At 49.3% G+C, this 18,615-nt stretch overlaps 6 protein-coding genes across 6 annotated transcripts; 3 read left to right on the top strand and 3 right to left on the bottom strand.

The window, feature by feature from the left end:
* Window positions 1–1,086: 1,086 nt before the first annotated feature.
* Window positions 1,087–5,798, top strand: BU24DRAFT_396071 (P-loop containing nucleoside triphosphate hydrolase protein). The gene is made up of 2 exons (XM_033525285.1): window positions 1,087–1,627; window positions 1,691–5,798. Exons 1-2 carry the CDS (start codon window positions 1,574–1,576, stop codon window positions 5,687–5,689), a joined length of 4,053 nt encoding a protein of 1,350 aa, XP_033381203.1. The 5' UTR covers window positions 1,087–1,573; the 3' UTR covers window positions 5,690–5,798.
* A 258-nt stretch (window positions 5,799–6,056) lies between these two features.
* Window positions 6,057–9,608, top strand: BU24DRAFT_396069 (DUF1671-domain-containing protein; the record flags this gene model as incomplete). Its single annotated transcript, XM_033525284.1, has 5 exons — window positions 6,057–7,093; window positions 7,145–7,612; window positions 7,666–8,063; window positions 8,111–8,147; window positions 8,319–9,608. Exons 1-5 carry the CDS (start codon window positions 6,482–6,484, stop codon window positions 9,606–9,608), a joined length of 2,805 nt encoding a protein of 934 aa, XP_033381202.1. The 5' UTR covers window positions 6,057–6,481.
* A 232-nt stretch (window positions 9,609–9,840) lies between these two features.
* On the bottom strand, window positions 9,841–11,439 carry BU24DRAFT_374691 (RNA binding protein). The gene is made up of 2 exons (XM_033524572.1): window positions 10,795–11,439; window positions 9,841–10,723 (listed from the first exon to the last, which is right to left on the bottom strand). The coding sequence occupies exons 1-2, from the start codon at window positions 11,368–11,370 to the stop codon at window positions 10,055–10,057; spliced, it is 1,245 nt and encodes a 414-aa protein (XP_033381201.1). The 5' UTR covers window positions 11,371–11,439; the 3' UTR covers window positions 9,841–10,054.
* A 471-nt stretch (window positions 11,440–11,910) lies between these two features.
* On the top strand, window positions 11,911–14,320 carry BU24DRAFT_484675 (uncharacterized protein; the record flags this gene model as incomplete). The annotated part of the gene is made up of 4 exons (XM_033533353.1): window positions 11,911–12,549; window positions 12,602–13,296; window positions 13,349–13,587; window positions 13,637–14,320. The coding sequence occupies exons 1-4, from the start codon at window positions 12,170–12,172 to the stop codon at window positions 14,318–14,320; spliced, it is 1,998 nt and encodes a 665-aa protein (XP_033381200.1). The 5' UTR covers window positions 11,911–12,169.
* Window positions 14,321–14,365: 45 nt separating this feature from the next.
* Window positions 14,366–16,424, bottom strand: BU24DRAFT_259854 (uncharacterized protein). The gene is made up of 5 exons (XM_033522482.1): window positions 16,406–16,424; window positions 16,236–16,342; window positions 15,948–16,173; window positions 15,444–15,881; window positions 14,366–15,395 (listed from the first exon to the last, which is right to left on the bottom strand). Coding segments are annotated over exons 2-5 (1,650 nt in total). The 5' UTR covers window positions 16,237–16,342; window positions 16,406–16,424; the 3' UTR covers window positions 14,366–14,410.
* Window positions 16,425–17,098: 674 nt separating this feature from the next.
* Window positions 17,099–17,782, bottom strand: BU24DRAFT_315338 (carbohydrate-binding module family 63 protein; the record flags this gene model as incomplete). Its single annotated transcript, XM_033522868.1, has 2 exons — window positions 17,099–17,506; window positions 17,585–17,782. Coding segments are annotated over 2 exons (606 nt in total), but the record flags the coding sequence as incomplete, so codon positions are not given.
* Between the last annotated feature and the right edge of the window lie 833 nt (window positions 17,783–18,615).

Below are 18,615 nucleotides of genomic sequence, written 5' to 3'. Positions count from 1 at the left end.
TACCTTGTGAGTATTAGGACTACAAAGTTTTTAAATTTCGAGCCCTTTCTCCCGCAATTTCGACGAACTCGTCTCCAAGATCTGGAAGCTTAGCTCGCAAAACGTCTAAGTGCTTAAGATTCTCTTAGTAGGTAGATTGATTAAAGTAGGTATTGATGCTGTTAACCTTTCTTGCCTCTGTAGCTGCCTGTCCCTCTGCATCTAGTTTACTTGCTGCAGATATGAAAGCGTTAACATAAGTAATTCTTATCCTTGTAATCTTTTCAACTTCTTCTGAGCCTACCAACTCCTCACTACTATTATATTCTGACTATGGGGAAGGCTGAATGTGACTACTATTGCGCCTAGTTGCGCTAGAGCATGCTTGGTGTGCTTTAAGCATAGTGGTGGTCTCAGGGGGTCAATTGCTGATGAGGTTGGTGTATGGCCCCCGCTCGGCTCATCTTCCACTTTCCCTGTCGACCGAGAGACGAGGCCTTCTCTCATTACTGATCCCGTCAGTCGTTACATTGTGACAGTTGTACGTGCATGTCAAGTCAAGAGAGACACACGCCGATGCCGGCTTGTCTCGACTGGCGTTGGCTGGTGCGTACAAGATAGGTTTCGATGGGGAATGCCGATCGAAAGGGTCACACAAGAGTCTCAGGGGACCATTCATCTTATCAGATCCAGGATGCCGTACAAGGGGCTACCTGTGCGGGCTGCTCACGTCTGTGCATTCTCTCATAGAAATTCTGTCGATTCTTATGTAAAAGACGGTCAGACGTGAGCAGCCCGCTCAGGGCCACCGCTCGTAGAGGAGAGGTACCCCCTTCTGTTTGTGTGGCGTCCTCTACGCGCACACACATCCAATAATGTGGGAATATCAATGTGATCACTGATGGGCATTTCCCGACCGAGATGGTGTGAAAATTTTTATCTGATCCGAGCCTCCACCCGCTGTCGTTGGATCCACAAAAAGACTCCGAGCGGGCGGAGGACCAAACAAGGTGCCAACGATCCCCGGGCTGTTGCTAACCCGTTTCAGTATATTCGACGTCGTTCAGGCTCTGACCGTGTCTGGGCACAATATCAACCACCACTCATCGATCTGCAACCTTGCATCTTCGAACTCAGTCTTGTCCTCAATCGCCTCTGCACCCGCCTCTAACCCATTGAGGGGCTCCTCTCTGTGCCCAGTTATTCGCCCCGGTTCCCTCTTTCGATGATGCTGTACCCTGCAAATTGCGTGAGAAGCCAATGTTGACTTCGTCCCTCTAGCTCTTCCATTAAATCTCCCGGATCAGTGGGGCGTTACTGATCATGGCTCAACGAATGTCATTGTCGAGAGGCGCCGATATTTAGTCTTCCTTTTGCCACTAATTCTGCAGGCGCCTGTCTATTAGAAAGCCCATTCCCTCCAAGCCTTGGGTACTTGTAGCTTGTTGGTCGTTCTTACCATAGACCTCAAAGGATTTGTTCTCGACTTGGGAGTCTTTAGCACTCGTTGGATTGAGGTTCCAATCACACCTCGATTTACCCCAGACAAGCCACCTTCTCGCGCAGTCAGGAGTTCTTCCTGCAGGTGACGATCATGGCTTCTCAAGCTGGAGCTTCGAGTAGCAAGAAATCCAAAGGTATCCTATCTGTAAGAGAACAACTCGTTCCCCATGTTCATCGTCACATGCAGTATCAGCTGACATTCTCTCAGTCCTTCAGAAGTCTTTTCATTTACTTTGAACTTCTTTTTGCTTCTCAACCAACGTGGATCGACATTACGCTTGTCATTACCGGTACTGTTGCTGCCATTGGGGCTGGCATACCATTTCCACTCTTGGCCGTTCTCTTTGGACAATTCGTCGATGAATTGAATGGAGCTACCTGTGCCGCCGAAGCCGCCCCTAACACATCAGATGCTTTCCGATACGAGGCTTCAATCAATGATAAGGTCATCAAGACGGCATACATTGGCGCTATCTCTTTTGTACTCGTCTATATCCATTTAACCTGTTGGAACATCAGCAGCCAGCGCCTCGCCCAACGCCTCCGGACCCGTTATGTCGCCTCTCTTTTGAAGCAGCCTCCCGCGTTCTTCGACACTCGCGGCTCATCTGGCCAGGTATCTAGTAGACTCAATGGCGACATCACTGCGGTCCAGGCCGGTACTTCGGAGAAGGTTGGAAGCATCATCACAATTCTCAGCTTTTTCGTCACGACGTTTGTCATAGCCTTCTCGAAACAGCCCAAGCTTGCTGGCATGCTTATCTCTATGCTACCCGCATTCCTTCTATCTGGTCTTATTGGTAGCAAATATATTGGAAAACACGTCACACGACAAACCGAAGCTACTTCCTCTGCCTCCTCGATCGCCTCTGAAGCTCTGTCCAACATCGCGGTTGTCCATGCCTTTGGTGCAGCCCCCCGTCTCGAAGGCAAATTCTCCAGTTTCATGGCCCAGGCTCGCAAGCATGCTATAAACAAGGCTGCGGTGGCTTCTGTACAGACCGGCTTGCTCTATTTCATTGCTTATGCAGGGTCTGCTCTTGCATTCTGGCAGGCGGCTAAGCAGATTGCCGACGCTGCTAGAAACAACGGAAATGGCGCCACCGTCGGATCCATATACTCTGTTGTGTATCTTCTCATTGACGCGTGCATCATGCTGGGAGGAATCGCGCCCCTTCTACCTTTTCTTGGCGGGGCTGTTGCAGCGTATCAACGTCTGAAGTCGGACATTGATGCACATTCTGATATTGATGGTACATCTGATGCTGGCAAATTGATGCCACCGCAAATGACGAAATCCCTGGCTTTCCGAGATGTGACCTTCGAGTATGTGTCTCGCCCAGGCCAGCCTGTCCTACAAAACGTCAATCTGGAATTTCCGGCTGGTTCATACACTGCTATCGTCGGTCTTTCAGGAAGCGGCAAATCGACCGTTGCGGCTCTAATCGCTCGTTTGCATGACCCGACGGAGGGTATCATCGAACTCGACGGCCACGACATCCGGGAACTAAACGTCAAATCCCTCCGAAGTTTCATCAGTTTCGTCCAACAGGAGCCTTCCCTCCTCGACCGTTCTATCCTCGAGAACATCGCACTTGGACTGGTGAACTCGCCTAAACCTGCACACCAACATCTGAAGCCTCTCCTCAAGGGTCCAGAACTTGCGAAGTTAGCTTCGCATGGCAAGAATGCTCTATCGGCAGCATCATCTTTGGGCCCACAGTTTGTCGAACTCGCTAACCTCATTCAACATGCTGCAGAGCAAGCTGATGTAGCAAGCTTCATTGAGCGTCTGGAATTGGGATACGGTACACCTGTTGGTCCCAAAGGGTCGCTGCTGAGTGGTGGCCAACGACAGCGGGTTGCGCTTGCGCGAGCCTTCATTCGGAGCCCTGAGCTCCTGGTTCTGGATGAGGCTACATCGGCCCTTGATTCATCGACAGAGAAGAGGATTCAGTTCGCCGTGGAGCGGGCAGCAGCCGAGAAGCAGACGATTATATCTATTGCGCACCGACTTTCCACCATTCGAAATGCCGACAACATTGTGGTTATGTCGGCAGGCCGTGTTGTCGAGCAAGGCACTTACAATGAACTCATGGCGAAAGACGACGGTGCATTCGCTCGCATGGCAAAATTACAATCTGTAGGCCATTCTGGGGTCGGGTCCGTGTCAGGAGATTCATTCGACGCATCAACACTTGACAGTGACAAAGTTGAACTGGGCGAAAAGGCTGAGACTTCCGTGGCTGGAAAAGCGGTGGACATTGATGCCAAAGTTGTCAATGATAATGAGAACTCCGAAAAAGTGGCAGAGAAGGGAAGCAAAGAGTCTACGGCCAGCGAAGATCCTAAAGACAAAGATTTGGATGCTGTAAGGCCTTACAGCTCCGTGATGAGAGGAATTGCCTGGCTGATTCGACCATCACGGAGCTGGGTGGTCATTGCGACGATCGCAGTCGTCTTCGTGGGAGCCACGTACTCCGCTGCTGGTATCATCTTTGGTTTTACTATTGGCGCCCTCAACCCGTGCCAGAGCACTATTAGCCACATTTTGTGGGCAGGCAGTTTCTTCAGTGGTCTTTATTTCATGCTGGCCGTGGTCGAGCTTGTCGCCAATTTCCTCGCATGGTTGGGCTTCGGAATCATTGCGGAAAGGATGCTCTACAACTTGCGCGTTCTCTCCTTCCGTTCATTGCTCGAGCAAGAGATTCATTGGCACCAATCGGAAGGACGTACCCCGACTGGCCTCCTCTCGATCATCACCAAGGATACTGTTGCTGTTGGCGCATTTTCAGGATCGACGTTCGGCACGGTCTTTGCAATCCTCCTCAACATTATATTCGCCATTGTGGTCTCCCATGTATTCGCTTGGAAGATCGCTATTGTCTGCCTGGTCACGGTCCCGATCCTACTCGCCACGGGCTTCATGCAGCTACGCATGTTAGCACGGTATGAGGAAAGACATCGCGAAGCTTTCTCTACGGCCACGTCATTGGCGACCGAAGCAATCCAGTCCATCAAAACCGTTGCCATTCTCTCACTCGAGAATGAATTCATGGAATCATTCACTCAACTCCTAAGCGCCCCACGAAAGCAGGTGGTTCGAGCTTCCATCTTTACGAATGTTTGGCTTGCGTTGTCTGCCAATACCTTCGCGTTCGCCAATGCTCTAGCCTTCTGGTGGGGATCTCAACGCATCATGAAGGGCGAATACACCCAAAGAGATTTTCTCATCATTCTCATTGCAATGCTGACAAGCGTCACGCTTTGGGGAAATATGTTCTCTCTTGCACCAGAGTTCTCCCGAGCACGGCTAGCTTTGTCGCGTGTGATGGCGGTAGTAGATATGGGAACCAGTTTAAATGTTGGCAAGTCTGACAGAGACTCCGCAAAGCCCGATGACGATGTTGAGGCTATCGGAGAAGGAAAGAAAGGTAGCAGTCCAGAGGAAAACAAACACCGTGGTGGCTCAAAAGTGGCTTTCAAGGGAGTCTCATTTGCGTACCCCAACCGCCCAGATGTCAATATCCTGAATGATGTGTCTTTTACGCTCCCAGCCAACCGCTTCTGTGGTCTTGTTGGCCCCTCAGGAGCCGGAAAATCCACCATCATGAATCTCGTCCAGCGTTTATACAAGCCCACATCAGGAGAAATTCTTATCGACGACCACGACATCTGCAAGCAAGCCGACTCCTTCCGGGATTCCATCGCACTCGTGCCTCAGGATCCCGCACTATTCGACGGTAGTGTGCGTTTCAACATTGGCATCGGTGCCGTTCCCGGCCACGAAGCCACGGATGCCGAGATTGAAGAAGCCTGCCGGCTTGCAAACATCCACGACGACATCATCGCACTGCCGGATGGTTACGATACAGAGTGCGGCCCCTCTGCATCACGTTTATCTGGCGGTCAACGACAGCGCCTTGCGATCGCGCGTGCGCTTGTTCGCCATCCCCGCCTGTTGCTTCTTGACGAAAGTACAAGTGCATTGGATGCTGTCAGCGAGGCAGCTTTGCAAGAGGGTCTTGAGCGAGCAGCACGAGGAACGACGGTTTTGGCTATCACGCATCGATTGCATACAGTGCAGAAGGCTGATGTAATCTTTGTCGTGGAAGGTGGTGAGATCGTTGATAGCGGTCGGCACGCACAGTTGATGGAGCGCAGGGAGAGCTACAGACTGAATGCCATGCAGCAGATGCTTCAGTAAATAATTTTCGTGTGTATATTGAGATACCCAAGGTTAGAGGATAAAATCTTCATGTACATTAGACCTTGCATTAATACATGTATTTTTAATGTTAATTCAATAGCTTGTCATCTAGGAATGCGTAATTTAAATGTGAGTGCGATCCTGCATGAGACAATAGGAATTTTTTTAGTATCGATAGATTCCTAGACCAAGCTTGAAGTCCTAGAATTATTTCGTGAGTTTAAAAGTGTGGAGATACAGAGTACTGATCTAGATTTTGGTTGATTCTAGCGGTGAAGCTGATGGAAGTCGTCGTGTAGCCTTGGCAAGCTGATTTACCTTTGCCGGGACATCCTCCTCAACTTCAATGTTCATCATCCGACTGTTGCTCCCTCATCTTCACTGCTTCCCATAATATCTAATAATAATATGTTTGCGCCTCCATCTAGCTGCTCGTCTAGTCTATAAGCCCACCACGTTATTCATGCTGAGGCGGCACCTATCTTCCGAGTTACACGCGCCGTTGGCTTCCACGGTAGCTTGCGTGGCGGTCTGTGGCTCAGTAACAGATTGAATACGTACCCTTCCTTACCAACGTCCACAAAAGTACAGCTTCAGCAGCACATCTTGCTCAATTCGACATTCTCGGTTTCTTAGCATACGGTTACACACGCGAATGCGAAATTTAGCTGCTGCTAACCATTGAACGACTCCCCAAAATTTACATTAATATTTGCAAAATCAAGCATAAAAAGGCATTGACATACGCGACTATAATAATACTCAACACCTCAAACGGGATACTCCGCCATGACATATTCTGCGGAGCTACTGGAATGTCCGCTCTGTGAGTACAGAGCACTTCCATCAGATGACTATGTCATGCAGCTTCACTTTGAGCAAGTGCACACCGAGGACTCACCTTTCAAGATCGAGGATGACCCCGAGCCCTTGCCTCCACCTCTACCAGCACGACCTTCCCCAGTTCAAACACAGCAGGACGATCAGGACATACCTTCTGGATATGTCGCATGCCCTCAGCCCGACTGCGGTGAAGTTGTACTCCTGACCGACTTCAACTATCATCTCGACCTGCACACCGGCGAATTATTATCTTCCGACGAGACTAGTAATACTTATCATCAGAATCGAAAGAGAAACATGCATCACTACACGAACGTTACTTATCCTTCGGATCGTTTCCATGGCTCCTCATTACGCAGCCCGGACTCTGACGCAGCTTCATCAGACACTGGCAGCCGGCATCATGGCAAATCAAAGCACCGGAAGCGATCGACCCGGAAAAGGGGTGATTCCAATAGCAGCGAGAAGAGTACTTTGTCCAGGAGTATCATGGGCTTCAATCCTCTGGCAAAACTGAACAAAGCCATTAAGCCGCCACCAAATCCAACACGACTTGGGGTACGTCGTAGTCCTGTTTTTTTAATTCGACTCTGCTAATGCAATCTCTAGCGCTCTGAGTTAGGGCCCCATGCGTGGGAGGAACGCATGCCAAAGTGGCTTCATGAACAGCTAGCAGCTGGGCCAAAGATAACAACGATAAACCGTATTGGCCGTGACGGTCGCCTCATCAAGCAGGAGAGGGTGCAAAACGAGACCCCTGGTCTTATTCCCATTCTTGCCCAACTGTCTGCACTGGATCGAACCGTCAAAGAGGCATACTACTGCCACCCAGCTACTGTCCACATCGGGAAGACTCCAAAAGAAGGCAGCTTTTGCGGATACAGAAACATACAAATGCTCATTTCTTACATACAAGGCACACATGCCCAGGGTCACGAAGAGTTTCCTGGACGCACCCCAGGCATCTTGGAGCTTCAAGAGTTGATAGAGCGCGCATGGGACAAGGGAATCAACGAGATAGGGCGCGCCCAGACCGGTGGTATAAGGGGAACACGCAAGTACATAGGTACCCCAGAGGTAAGCATAACGTTGAACAATATAGACCAAGCGAAAAAACTAACATAGGACAGGCACAAGCACTGTTTCTCAGTTCGGAGATTGACTGTGCCGTCGAGATGTTCACAGACTCTCGCGATGGTCGAACCGAGGCACACGAACACCTTCTTCTCGCCGTCGAAGCGTACTTCGCGCAGGCTGCTATCAAAGACGACGACTCGAATGTTTACAAGACTCTCCTGCCACCAATATATCTCCAACAGCCCGGCCACTCTCTCACTATAGTCGGCCTCGAGTATCGTAAAGATGGTACTCGTAATTTGGTCATATTTGATCCAACTTATCATACTTGCCCTGCTATGCACCGATTACTGGGACGAAAGAACTTGAAGACATTTCGCCCAGAAGTCATGTACAACTACCGACGAGAATCCGTACACTTGAGGAAACTTGCGGCCTTCGAGATTCTCATGTAAGTGTCATTTTGAAATGATCCGGAGCAAGTACTAATCAACGTAGGCTGACGGCACATCCACCGATGTTCCCTGCTTGGGATGTATGAATTCCTCACACCGATCACGCTTTCTCCTTCACATCATTGCCTTAGAATATACAGGAGATCTAGCTTGGTGATATTTATTCATGCTCTTCTTGGAAAATGGCCTTTCTCGTCCAGATGCTCGTTCCCCATTTTTTCAAGACCTGGGCTAAATATGTGAGTTGGCAGGTCCTACGCCAATTCCCCGGCTGTCGATTCCTTTACGCGTTTTTTCGGTCTATGACACTTGGATACGATGTTTACCCGGAAGATCATTTCCTGCGTCATTTTCCATGGTGGCAATATGGCGGACTCTGGATCGTTGACGATGCACGTTTCGCTACAACTCCGAGACACGATCATACAAAACTTCAGGCTCTTCGCCGAATCACCTCCGCGGGATCCTCAATTATGCCCACTCTAGGTTCTGGTAGTGAGCAATGTAGCGCTTTCACAAGCGAACATTTCCATTCCCCCAACATGCACAGCCTGACACCACCAGGACTGCGGTTTCCTGTGGCAAACATAGATGCGAAGGTACCACCTTTTGATGGCTCACAGAGCAACACGCCGTTATCAAGTCCGATTGAAGAACTGCTTCGCAAAACAGGAATGTGTAGATTGAATACCGGAGCCTGGGACTACCGACAGCAAAGCTTTGGATATCTACAGCCTTCTGGGGATAGATATCCAGGCTATTTCAGTCCGCTGTCGCCAACAGCGTCGGCCAAAGAGTGGTTTCCTTCTCCAATAGACAACTTGGAAGGAATGAGTCACTCTTCTTTATGTGCTACACCCAAGCTTCCTTTAAATTTATGTGGACGTGGCTTTTCAAATATCTCACAGCAAGCTAGTTCAGAACCTAGTGTGGCCCCCGTACAGATGAACCCATTCGTTCCAGATGGTTTCATTGGCAATTTTCCCAACGTCCAGGATATGCCACTGTCACCTAGCCTCTCCACAGTCGGTTCAATTGGATCCCCGATGAGTACGGCCGAGGCTGTATCGCCCCGTGTGGGAATGCTACGTGGAAAAGCCAACAAGCAACGACCATATGGGAGCCCAAATTACCAGCTGTGCGGACTTAGCCACCAAGACAATCAACTCAGCCCCTTTTACAGTAGCCACAACGGTAATGCCTCTTCGCTAGGATCAAGCTCTGCTGTATCGCTTCATACACCTCTTCTCACACCACCCTCGTCCCTATCTTCGGTACAGATTGCCAATGGCACTGAAACATATATCGGGAGTCCCATAAGTCCTTTCGGCCTGGTATACAAGTCTCATCGCCCAGCATGTTCTGGCTTGCTGGGGTTGCCTGCATTGTCAGAGACGAAAGTGGCCGAGTACAGGTTCTGGATGCCTTGTGGAAAGAAGAATTGCGGTATCGGTTGCGCAGACAAAGACGCAGGGGAGCTGGCAGCAGCGAGACGACTTTTCAAGAGCGAGGAGCAGGTAATGCCATGTACAGATGAGTGAGCCTGTTAGGTAGCGGTGGGCAAGGAGAATACCAGGAGATGCGGGCCTTCATCTACAGCTTGCGCGCCACACGCACCCTACGGTCACTTGCTACTACATTCTATAGCGCTCGTTTAGAACAATATGCATACCGATCTGCCATGAAGAACTACATTTTTGTCTTCTACTTTGACTTAATAAACATAAGCTAAGCAACATTCACGCATTGAAAGTTGACTTTTTGCATGCCTAGGAGGCTGATAGCAATAAATTTTGTTTACAGTAAGGGTATCATTTATATACATTACGCCATGCCTTTGCAGATGTTGTACATTTTCCTCGGTGCATGGAACTAATCTTGAAACTTAATGTTCTCTTAGAGGATCTGGCGCCAGGGCGCACACGGGCCCGATGCTGAAAAAAAAACCAGCTCGGAGTGAAATATCTAATCCAAATCAAACGTCGTTTTAATCACTGTCATCGTCGCTCCCGTAGCCTACCAAAGGACCGGATGAAGGCGCTGCTCTCTTAGGTGCGGCGGTCGCCGAATAGCCTTTCAAGGCAGCTAGTGTAGATCCTGACAAAATTCCGGTAGGGGCAGTATTGTCTTGTTGAGCAAGAGATCCGAATGACCCGTCATATTCATTGTCTTCTTCGTTGCCGTCGCCTGCTTCAAGTAGCCCTGCCCTTTCAGGCGCACCAACTTGTCCAGAAGCCTCCCAGCCAGCTTTCTCCTTTGCAGCCCAGACGTCATCTGGAGCCTCATATCCCTGCAGCCCAAAGCTCCCTTCAATCTTCCTCCTCTTCTTCTGCTCGTGGTCCCTGCCTTCGATCTCGGCAACATATGCAGCCGGGAGGGCTTTTCGGATGGCTTCGGCAGCCTGTTCTTCGACACGACGGGCCTCACGCTTCTGAGCCGCGGGATTTGGGTCAACCGTGGCCCAGCGTACGTTCAGGATCTCGTTGTGGTCGAGCGACTGATCCGACATTGCTTCCTTCGCGAATTGCGAATTGGCTTCGTTCATGTACGTTACGAAACCGACACCGCGGGCGGTGAGGACACGGATACGATCGATCTGGCCCCATTCCTGGAAATGTCTGGCAACAATTTCTTCAATGTCATCCGTGACGTGGATCTGTCAGACAAAGTGTTAGCAGGCTGCTGAAAGGGGATTGGTATCAATCAAGGGGGTGTGTTTATACGTACACGTCCGACATAGAGTGTCCTGTTCTGCCTCTGGAATGATCCCACACCGCCCATATCATCACGGTAGTCGGAAAACTTGTCTCTGCCAAAGCAATCGACGTTGCTAGGGAAGATATCCGTGACCGTAGGTAGCCTATGCAGATACTCGCAGTCGACGCCCTTGGGACAGGTACCCTTTGCAAAGAACAGGCAGAAGTAGCTCCCAGAGACTCTATCCGCCTTGGTGTAGCCCGAATCACGCGCAATAACGCAGCGGCCTGGCGCAGCCGTTTGCGACATGTACTTGTCCTCGCGATCGCCACCGCTCCATTTGTTGTACCACACATTGTAGATGGTTCCCGTGGGTTGCGCTTCTTCGACCTTGAACGTCGCGGCGTCTACTTGCGGCCGTGCTGGGCGCCGCTTGCGACGTATGATCTTCTTCACTTTCTTTCCCTCAGCGTTGGTGGTTATGATGGTGGTTTCTGTGGTCATGGGCGCGAGCGCGTTCGAGGATGAAGCTGATGGTTCATCGGCCGGATCTAAGGTGGGACCGCTTGCCGTGGCAGCAGCGGGTGGGGATTGCACGTCTGCCATTGTGAGGTTTGGTTTGGATTTGATATTAGTTGAGATTCTGGTTTAGAAACTTTATTGCGGATCTCGAAATGATGTCTTGATGCCGAGACGCTAGCGCAGATCGAAACCGCGGTCCTATAGTGAATGACTAAGCAACGTTATACCCGTGGACTGCCCGTTGGACTTGCGATGTCTAAGGTGAACTGCCAGGCATAATCCGTACATGTGTATGGATCCAAAGTGCATTTAGCAAACTTAAAGTGTGTTTAGAAGCTGCATACAATTCTCTTCTTTCCGATATCCGCACTTATGTGCCTCCACCTGTGTTATGAGACTTAATGATAACTATGGTGTCTGGTTGACATAATCCCACCATTGTTTGGACAGACTTTGATATTACAAAAGGTCATTTTTGAATTCATAAATATGTTCAAGATAATTCTTTAGCATGGTTGGTGCCAAACCTCTTCTGCTGAGGTGGAAACTCTGAAGCGAGAACCGCAACATGGAGCGATCTTCGCATACGTAAGACCTGCTGCTGCCGGTGCGGACGGCCATAACGGACGATCCTGTGGCAGTATGGGTCCTGATACGTCTCTGAATACGGGCTTGTTGACCCGTTAATCATTCTAATGGAGGACTTCGCTCAAAGGATGATACCATATAACATGCCATCTACTCCGTACTTCGAAGTGTTTTCGGCCTGAACTCTCCATTGATAACGGGATCACAATTTCGAATATAAATTTTTCGAACACTGAGCTGACAATCTCAACCTTGATAATCTGGAATTGATTTACCTATCCTTGATTGATCCAACATGGGCGAGTTCACTATTTCCTCACAATTCCAGGATGAATTGGTACCCGTATGCCACATCGTAACTCCAGTCGGAATGCTTGGGTATGGATTCAACGAGCAGCAGACAAGGAGTGATGTCCAGCGATACTCTTCGACAAACGTCCCGACCGCGATAATTCTAGACTCGGGTTCGACAGACAGTGGCCCGGACAAGTTGGCACTGGGGACCATGACATGTCCTCGCTCTTCTTACGCACGCGACCTGACCAAGCTGCTCCGTTTGGTGAACGAATTCAAGGTACCTTTAATCTTTAGTTCAGCTGGAGGGGATGGGAGTGACGAGCATGTTCGGGAGATGGTGCAAGTCATTGAAGAAATCTGTGATAAACCAGGCAACGAGTACTGAAGCCGAGCCCTTGGGAAAAGACAAACATGCTAACACGCCATACAGACAATACCGCTTCAAGGTTATATCAATATATTCTGAACTAGAGAAATCCCTCGTATTTGATAGTTTGCAAGCGGGCGCCATAACTGGTTGTGGCACAGTAGTTCCGGCATTGCAAAAGGAAGACATTGAGTCAGTACCGAGAATAGTCTCCCAGATGGGCCTGGAGCCTTTCTTAGATGCCATGAATGCAAATCCTGATTTCAACATTATTGTTGGTGGTCGTGCCTACGACCCCTCGCCCTACGTAGCATATGCTGCATTTGCATCGAAAACACGCCCGAGTGCGACGACAACACTGGCATCGCAAAAGCTTTGGGGAGGCTTCACACATATGGGGAAGATCATGGAATGCGGCGGTGCTTGCGCGAAACCAAAGTCCTCCGGAGCCAGTGCAACAGTGTACGCTGATGGCACGTTCGATATCTCACCTAGCGACCCGAATGCGCGATGTACTTCGACTTCGGTAGCCGCGCATGGACTATACGAGAAGAGTAGGCCGGATATTCTGAGCGGGCCCGGAGGCTATCTAGATCTGAAAGCAACCACCTTTGAGGAACTGCCTGACGGTCGCACTCTCCGCGTCAGAGGTGCATTGTTCACGTTTTCAAGAGACGTTGGAACGAAGTATCAGATAAAGTTGGAAGCGGCGAGTGTAATTGGTTATCGAGCTATGTACATGGGGAGTATGAAAGACCGTAAGTACCACACGTTAATTCATAGATAAGACGCATATTGACTCTTTGGAAGCAATTCTAATCGGGCAACTGGATTCATTCTTAAGTCGTATAAAAGCGTATGTGAAAATGCAGCACGAGGATGTAGATGGAAGCTGGGAACTCGACTTCCATACTTATGGAAGAGACCAAGTATCATCAGTCAAAGATAAGTTGGGTGAACTATCAGAGATTTTCTTGGTCGGCGAAGCGTTAGCAGACTCTCAAGATCTGGCTGCCAGCGTCGTCAGTACAGCTAGAATTGCTACCATTGTGAGCAGACCTTTCATAGCATGCATCAGACAATGGCTAACTTGAAAAGCACGGAAGCTATCTAGACCAGAAAGCTACGTCCGGAAATCTTGCCTTCGGTATTGGTGGAAAGACTTGCATTGAGTTGGGGCCATGTTCGAAGTTCTCGATATATCATTTAATGGACATTGAGGAAGGGGAAGAGAGACTTCGGAAAGAGGCAGTAGGAAAAGGCTTGTTCCAAGCCTCGACTAAAACCGTTGGAATAGGGAAGATAGTGCCCGCCGATGTGTCATCATCTAATGGCGTTGCTATACAACAAGTAACAGTTAAGGCAAGAGCAAGCAGTCCAGCGAAAGGCGAATCGACCTCGAAGATTTCACGACATAAAACCCCTACAACGTTGGATGACTTGGCGAGCGTCTTACGGTCCAAGAACTCCGGCCCTTATGAGATTACATTCGACATTCTATTCGATGACAAGGAAAGATTCGAGCTCGTGAAGAGATCTAACCTCTTGAATGATACTGTGATCTCGAGAGTACTTGCAACAGAGGAGAAGAACATCATCTGGAGCGGATTTTTCGACCAAGCCCTGGCCTATAAGGTGACCATCCCAAGGACTAGGAAAGGCAAGGTTGAACCCAATGGTGGTTATATGGAGAACGACGTACATGGTTCGCAGAAATACCTGGGATTGCTGAACATGAAGCTACCTGAAGATCTTAGTTTGAGCCTTGGGGGACCGAGATAGACTCCGTTCAAGAGGCTGTACACAACAGAATGAGACCCTTCAAGACCACAGTCTGCCTCTGTACTGATGATTGGGGAGAATGGATCGCTTCTATTCTAAGGTCTGATTTGGAAAAGAATTGAAATCAAACATTCCCCACATTGAATCACCCCATAAATCTGCCGGCAGAGAGAAATCCAGTGGGTTGAGATCCATAGGGTCAATAATTTCTGGAATAACAATATCTTCATTCAATGGAGGTGGACCTTGCTCGACTGCCCCTGCCTCGGCATCATCCGTCGACTTAGGCGCAGTTTCTTCGGCTTCAATATTGTCGTTTCGAAGCTCATGGGCAGTGGTGATAGCTTCGTAGACCAAAGAAGCACCTAAGCGATCAGAAACCCGAAGTTTCATGCTGTCAATATCCATAGGTTTCTGTTGGCTGAGAGATGCTAGTAGGATCGCCCCCCGGTCTTGTTCATCGCCGGCTTCTACGGACACAGATTTGAAGTAGGTATGCGCAATTGCGACATGATTGCGAGCAAGCTCTTGCTCTTCAGGAGAAGCATGGTTGTTCAATGCAAAGTACCGGAGCAGGAATATTGATGCCAGTACAAGGCCGCGGTAGTGATTCTTGGGAATCGTCAGGGGCAAATTTTCTTTGGGAATATCGGTGTTGTCCTCAGACTCATAAGCCAACCCCTCTCGGATAAGGTACACAATTCGAAGAGATACCGAGAGCCCAAGTTGGAGAAGAACGTTTCTCGAAGTCAAATCGGACTGCATACGCACGACAGTCATAGCGTATAGATGTAGTTTAGCCACCAAAACGCTGTACTCCATCGTTGGAGTGAACTCGTTGCACAACTTTGACTTGAGACCGTCCAATTCACCGTCGACCAGCTGGACAATGGCTAGACTGACAGCTGTGTTGGAGTCGTTGAGCAGTACAGTTGCGTACTTGGCTATAGTATGTTGCACCAGGATCTGGTAGACATACTCGCGAGGGAACGCAAATTCCCGGGTATAACGTTCAATAGTATCCAACTCAGAGTTACCATTGATCAGCGGCGATAACCCGACAAACATACTTAAGCTACACGGTGTTAATGTCGGCACTGGCCACGGAAAAGTTGATACTCACGAAGTACTTGACAAAAAGCATGCCAGCCAAGTGCTTGCTCTAGCACGTAACGCTCCAGGCACGACACCGATGCTTCGTAATGACTGTATAGGGGTAGGTTTCTGGAGCCCCATGTACAGCGCTGCATTGACAGCTAGACCACAGTATAACCAGCTAGGTTCCTTGCTCTGACGATCCACAGGGAAGGGGAAGTTTATTAGAATCAACATAGCTTGAATGACATGGAGCGGCAATGGCGCATTCAATATATCATTATTGAGTTGCGCCACATAAGATGCTTTGAGCCCACTAAAAAGTTGAGCATAGTCGGGCTTTATTCGACGAGCAAGTACAACAGCGATAATGGTCCAAAATAGCAAAGGCGATGTTTTATGCAATAGGTCAATCGATATTGTCGGCTCAAGTATGGGCAAGTGAGGATGGAAATGATTCGCGAAACTGACATACCATATGTTAGTGGTATACGGAGACATTGCAAGGCGCAAGAAGTCATAAAGTGCTCACATTTTGTAAATGCTGATGACCATTTCCTTCTCCAACGTACAGTCGCCAAGGGAATACTCGCTGCGCTGCAACTGATCATAGTCAAATAGTACTTTCCAATCAAGCTCCGTGTCACCAAGTGGAGAAACGTTGGACAGGTCCGCAACAGAGGAAGATCCAGTGGATCGTGCTGGGTGGTCATTTCGCTGATGTTTGAACGCCTCTAATTGTCGCTGCATTTCCTCCACTCGCCAGTTGAGGAGTCAGCATGCTGTTCATGAGTAGCCTTGAGATAGTCCTGTGACCTACTTTCGGGCAGGTGTTCGCCTGAACGAAGAGTCGACTGTACAATGCAAGCGACGGGTTTGGCATCTTGAGCATGGTGCAGGGTACTTTTCTCGAGAATCGCAACGTAACTACCTTCATAAGTTTCCGTGCTTAAGGTACAAAGATCAGGTTCCATAAAAGCTACGGCTTACCTTGACTTGCTTGCATTCTGTACACGTTTTGACTGGGCGGTTGACAGTCCTACTGATGGGAAGGGACGCCATTGTTATGTGTAGACACTGTGCTGTTAACGGAAAATGTACCCAGAACTGCATGCACAAATGGCCGCATTCCCGTTCATTCAGTGCAAGATAGCTTTACGGAAAGTATATCGATGAAGATGCGCACCACTGCTGACGAATGAAATACTGCTCGAGTACCGCTACACCCTAGAGGAGAGGTTGCTGTATACCCAGCCAGCTTAGCGATTTGATTCATCCCGCACAGACCGGCGGTTCAAATGATCACGCTTCACCCCGCCGCCAAAGCAGCCATATGTGCAACGGCCTATCGGCGTCATTGTGGATCGTCTCAGTAGAAATGCCATGCTCATATGTAGGCCTGCTACCTCGATATACATGCACTCCAAATTTTGCTACTTTAGTCTAGATACACTTGATTACGCAGAATTCATTAGTTCAATGCACTTTAAATGCAAGATTATATCACAACATCAAATAAGAGTCAAAGCAGCAAACTTGGCGAGCATATTTTGTGAAAATGGTATCTTCTCTTGGAAGGCATCGGCTAATACATACAAGAAGCGAAACAGTTTCTGACATCATTCAATCGATCGACACATAGAAAAAAGTAGTACGGCCCTTCGTATCGCAGAGAGCCTAGGAGAAGTTGCTTGATCCAGTCTTGGTCGAGCTTGCAGCGATGCTGACATCCTTGACGGTGATGCTCTGTCCGTCAGTGCTTGTGACCTTGACATCAACAGAGCTTGTTCCATAGCCGCTGGGGTTCTCGAAGTAGTTGTACTCCTGGCGAGTGGTGCTCTTCCAGCTGCTACCGCCATCGGTAGAGACCTCGAGCTTGGAAATGGGCTTGTTGGAGTTCATGACTTGCATCGAGAACCAGTAAGGGCTGGTGCCCTCCTTGTTCTTGAGAGTAATTGGCGATGAAATACCGCAGTCGACGAAGTCGTAAGAGATGGGAATGATGCCATCAGAGATGCTACCGATCTGGGCAAAGGCGTCCTGGAAAAGATCGAGGTGGGAAGGCTCGCATTCAGGGCACTGGTCGACAACCTATAGCACAATATACATTAGTTGGGGTTCTCACCGACATGGCCATTGTTGGAAAGCCTGCAAAGCCGTATGACTTACCATTGCCTTGATGGTCTTTCCGTTAGGTCCCTTGACGTTCACACAGCGACCGCAGTTTGCGCCATTGTCCCAGGCAGCACCTGAGAATGCAGTTCCGAAAAGGCCTGCAGGGAGAGTGTAACCGGTGAAAGAACACATTCCGCCGGAGAGATTTCCGCCGTAGAAAGTGGCCTTGCCGGAAGTGGCCTCCTTGCCTACCTCAGGAGTAGAGTCCTCGACTGGGGCAGCCGAAGGAGCGGGAGCAGCTGGGGTCTCAGAAGTGGGGATTGGCGCGGGAGCAGGAGCAGCTGTGTTCTTCTCAGGCTCTGCGCTGGTCTCAGCAGGGCTAGGTGCCTGGTAAGAGGTTGGCTCAGCCTGATAGGAGGTAGGCTCGGGCTGGACCGTCTCAACATCGGTATTGACGGAAGAAGGAAGAACATAAGTGATTGTCCTCAGGGTCGTTGGGCGAACTGCGGTGTGGTTCCATGTTCCATTTGAGTAAGGAGGGTAGTGAGGTACATGAGCAATTGGCGATGGTGTCTCAATAACGTATACAATGGATGTAGAGGGGACTTCTGGGGTAGAAGATGCCGTCACATAGTGGTAGTTGGTCTCGGTGACAGTAACGACGGAAGGTCCGCAATACGACGGCCACTCAGCAGCGGCAGCGAGGCCAATGAGTGGCATGAGGCTGGCGAATGACTTCATGATGAATTTTGTTGATCTCGATCGGAAAATGTTTTGATAACGAATGTATAGTTATTTTCGAGTTGTGCGTAAAGAGCGTGGGTAGCTAATAGCTGGATGTGTAATGAACGGAATCGAGTCAACGACTCACAACAGATGCAATGAATGAATGGAAAGCAGCCAGCGGCTTGCAAAAACACAGGTTGATTTTTGTCAGTGGGAGATCTTGAGCTCTTGAAGAAAGAAGGGAATGCCAGGAAATAACTTCATTTTGAAAGACCTGAGGGGTTGATAGCGTAACCCAGTTCTACGCCCCAAATGGTAACGTCTCTAATCTCTTATGTTCGCATTGTGGAAATTGTAAG

Source organism: Aaosphaeria arxii, assembly GCF_010015735.1.
Source record: "Aaosphaeria arxii CBS 175.79 unplaced genomic scaffold BU24scaffold_7, whole genome shotgun sequence".
In the NCBI taxonomy this organism is placed as follows: domain Eukaryota; kingdom Fungi; phylum Ascomycota; class Dothideomycetes; order Pleosporales; genus Aaosphaeria; species Aaosphaeria arxii.
Note: the sequence above shows the minus strand (reverse complement) of the source record. Positions and strands in the feature narration are given on the sequence as shown.

Coding starts and splice junctions, on each gene's coding strand:
- BU24DRAFT_396071 (XM_033525285.1), top strand. CDS start 1,574: ATGGCTTCTCAAGCTGGAGCTTCGAGTAGCAAGAAATCCAAAGGTATC. Junction 1,628..1,690: donor AATCCAAAGGTATCCTATCT/GTAAGAGAACAA, acceptor ACATTCTCTCAG/TCCTTCAGAAGTCTTTTCAT.
- BU24DRAFT_374691 (XM_033524572.1), bottom strand. CDS start 11,370: ATGGCAGACGTGCAATCCCCACCCGCTGCTGCCACGGCAAGCGGTCCC. Junction 10,724..10,794: donor GGACACTCTATGTCGGACGT/GTACGTATAAAC, acceptor TTTGTCTGACAG/ATCCACGTCACGGATGACAT.
- BU24DRAFT_259854 (XM_033522482.1), bottom strand. Junction 15,882..15,947: donor GTCATCAGCATTTACAAAAT/GTGAGCACTTTA, acceptor ATGGTATGTCAG/TTTCGCGAATCATTTCCATC. Junction 15,396..15,443: donor TGCTTTTTGTCAAGTACTTC/GTGAGTATCAAC, acceptor AACACCGTGTAG/CTTAAGTATGTTTGTCGGGT.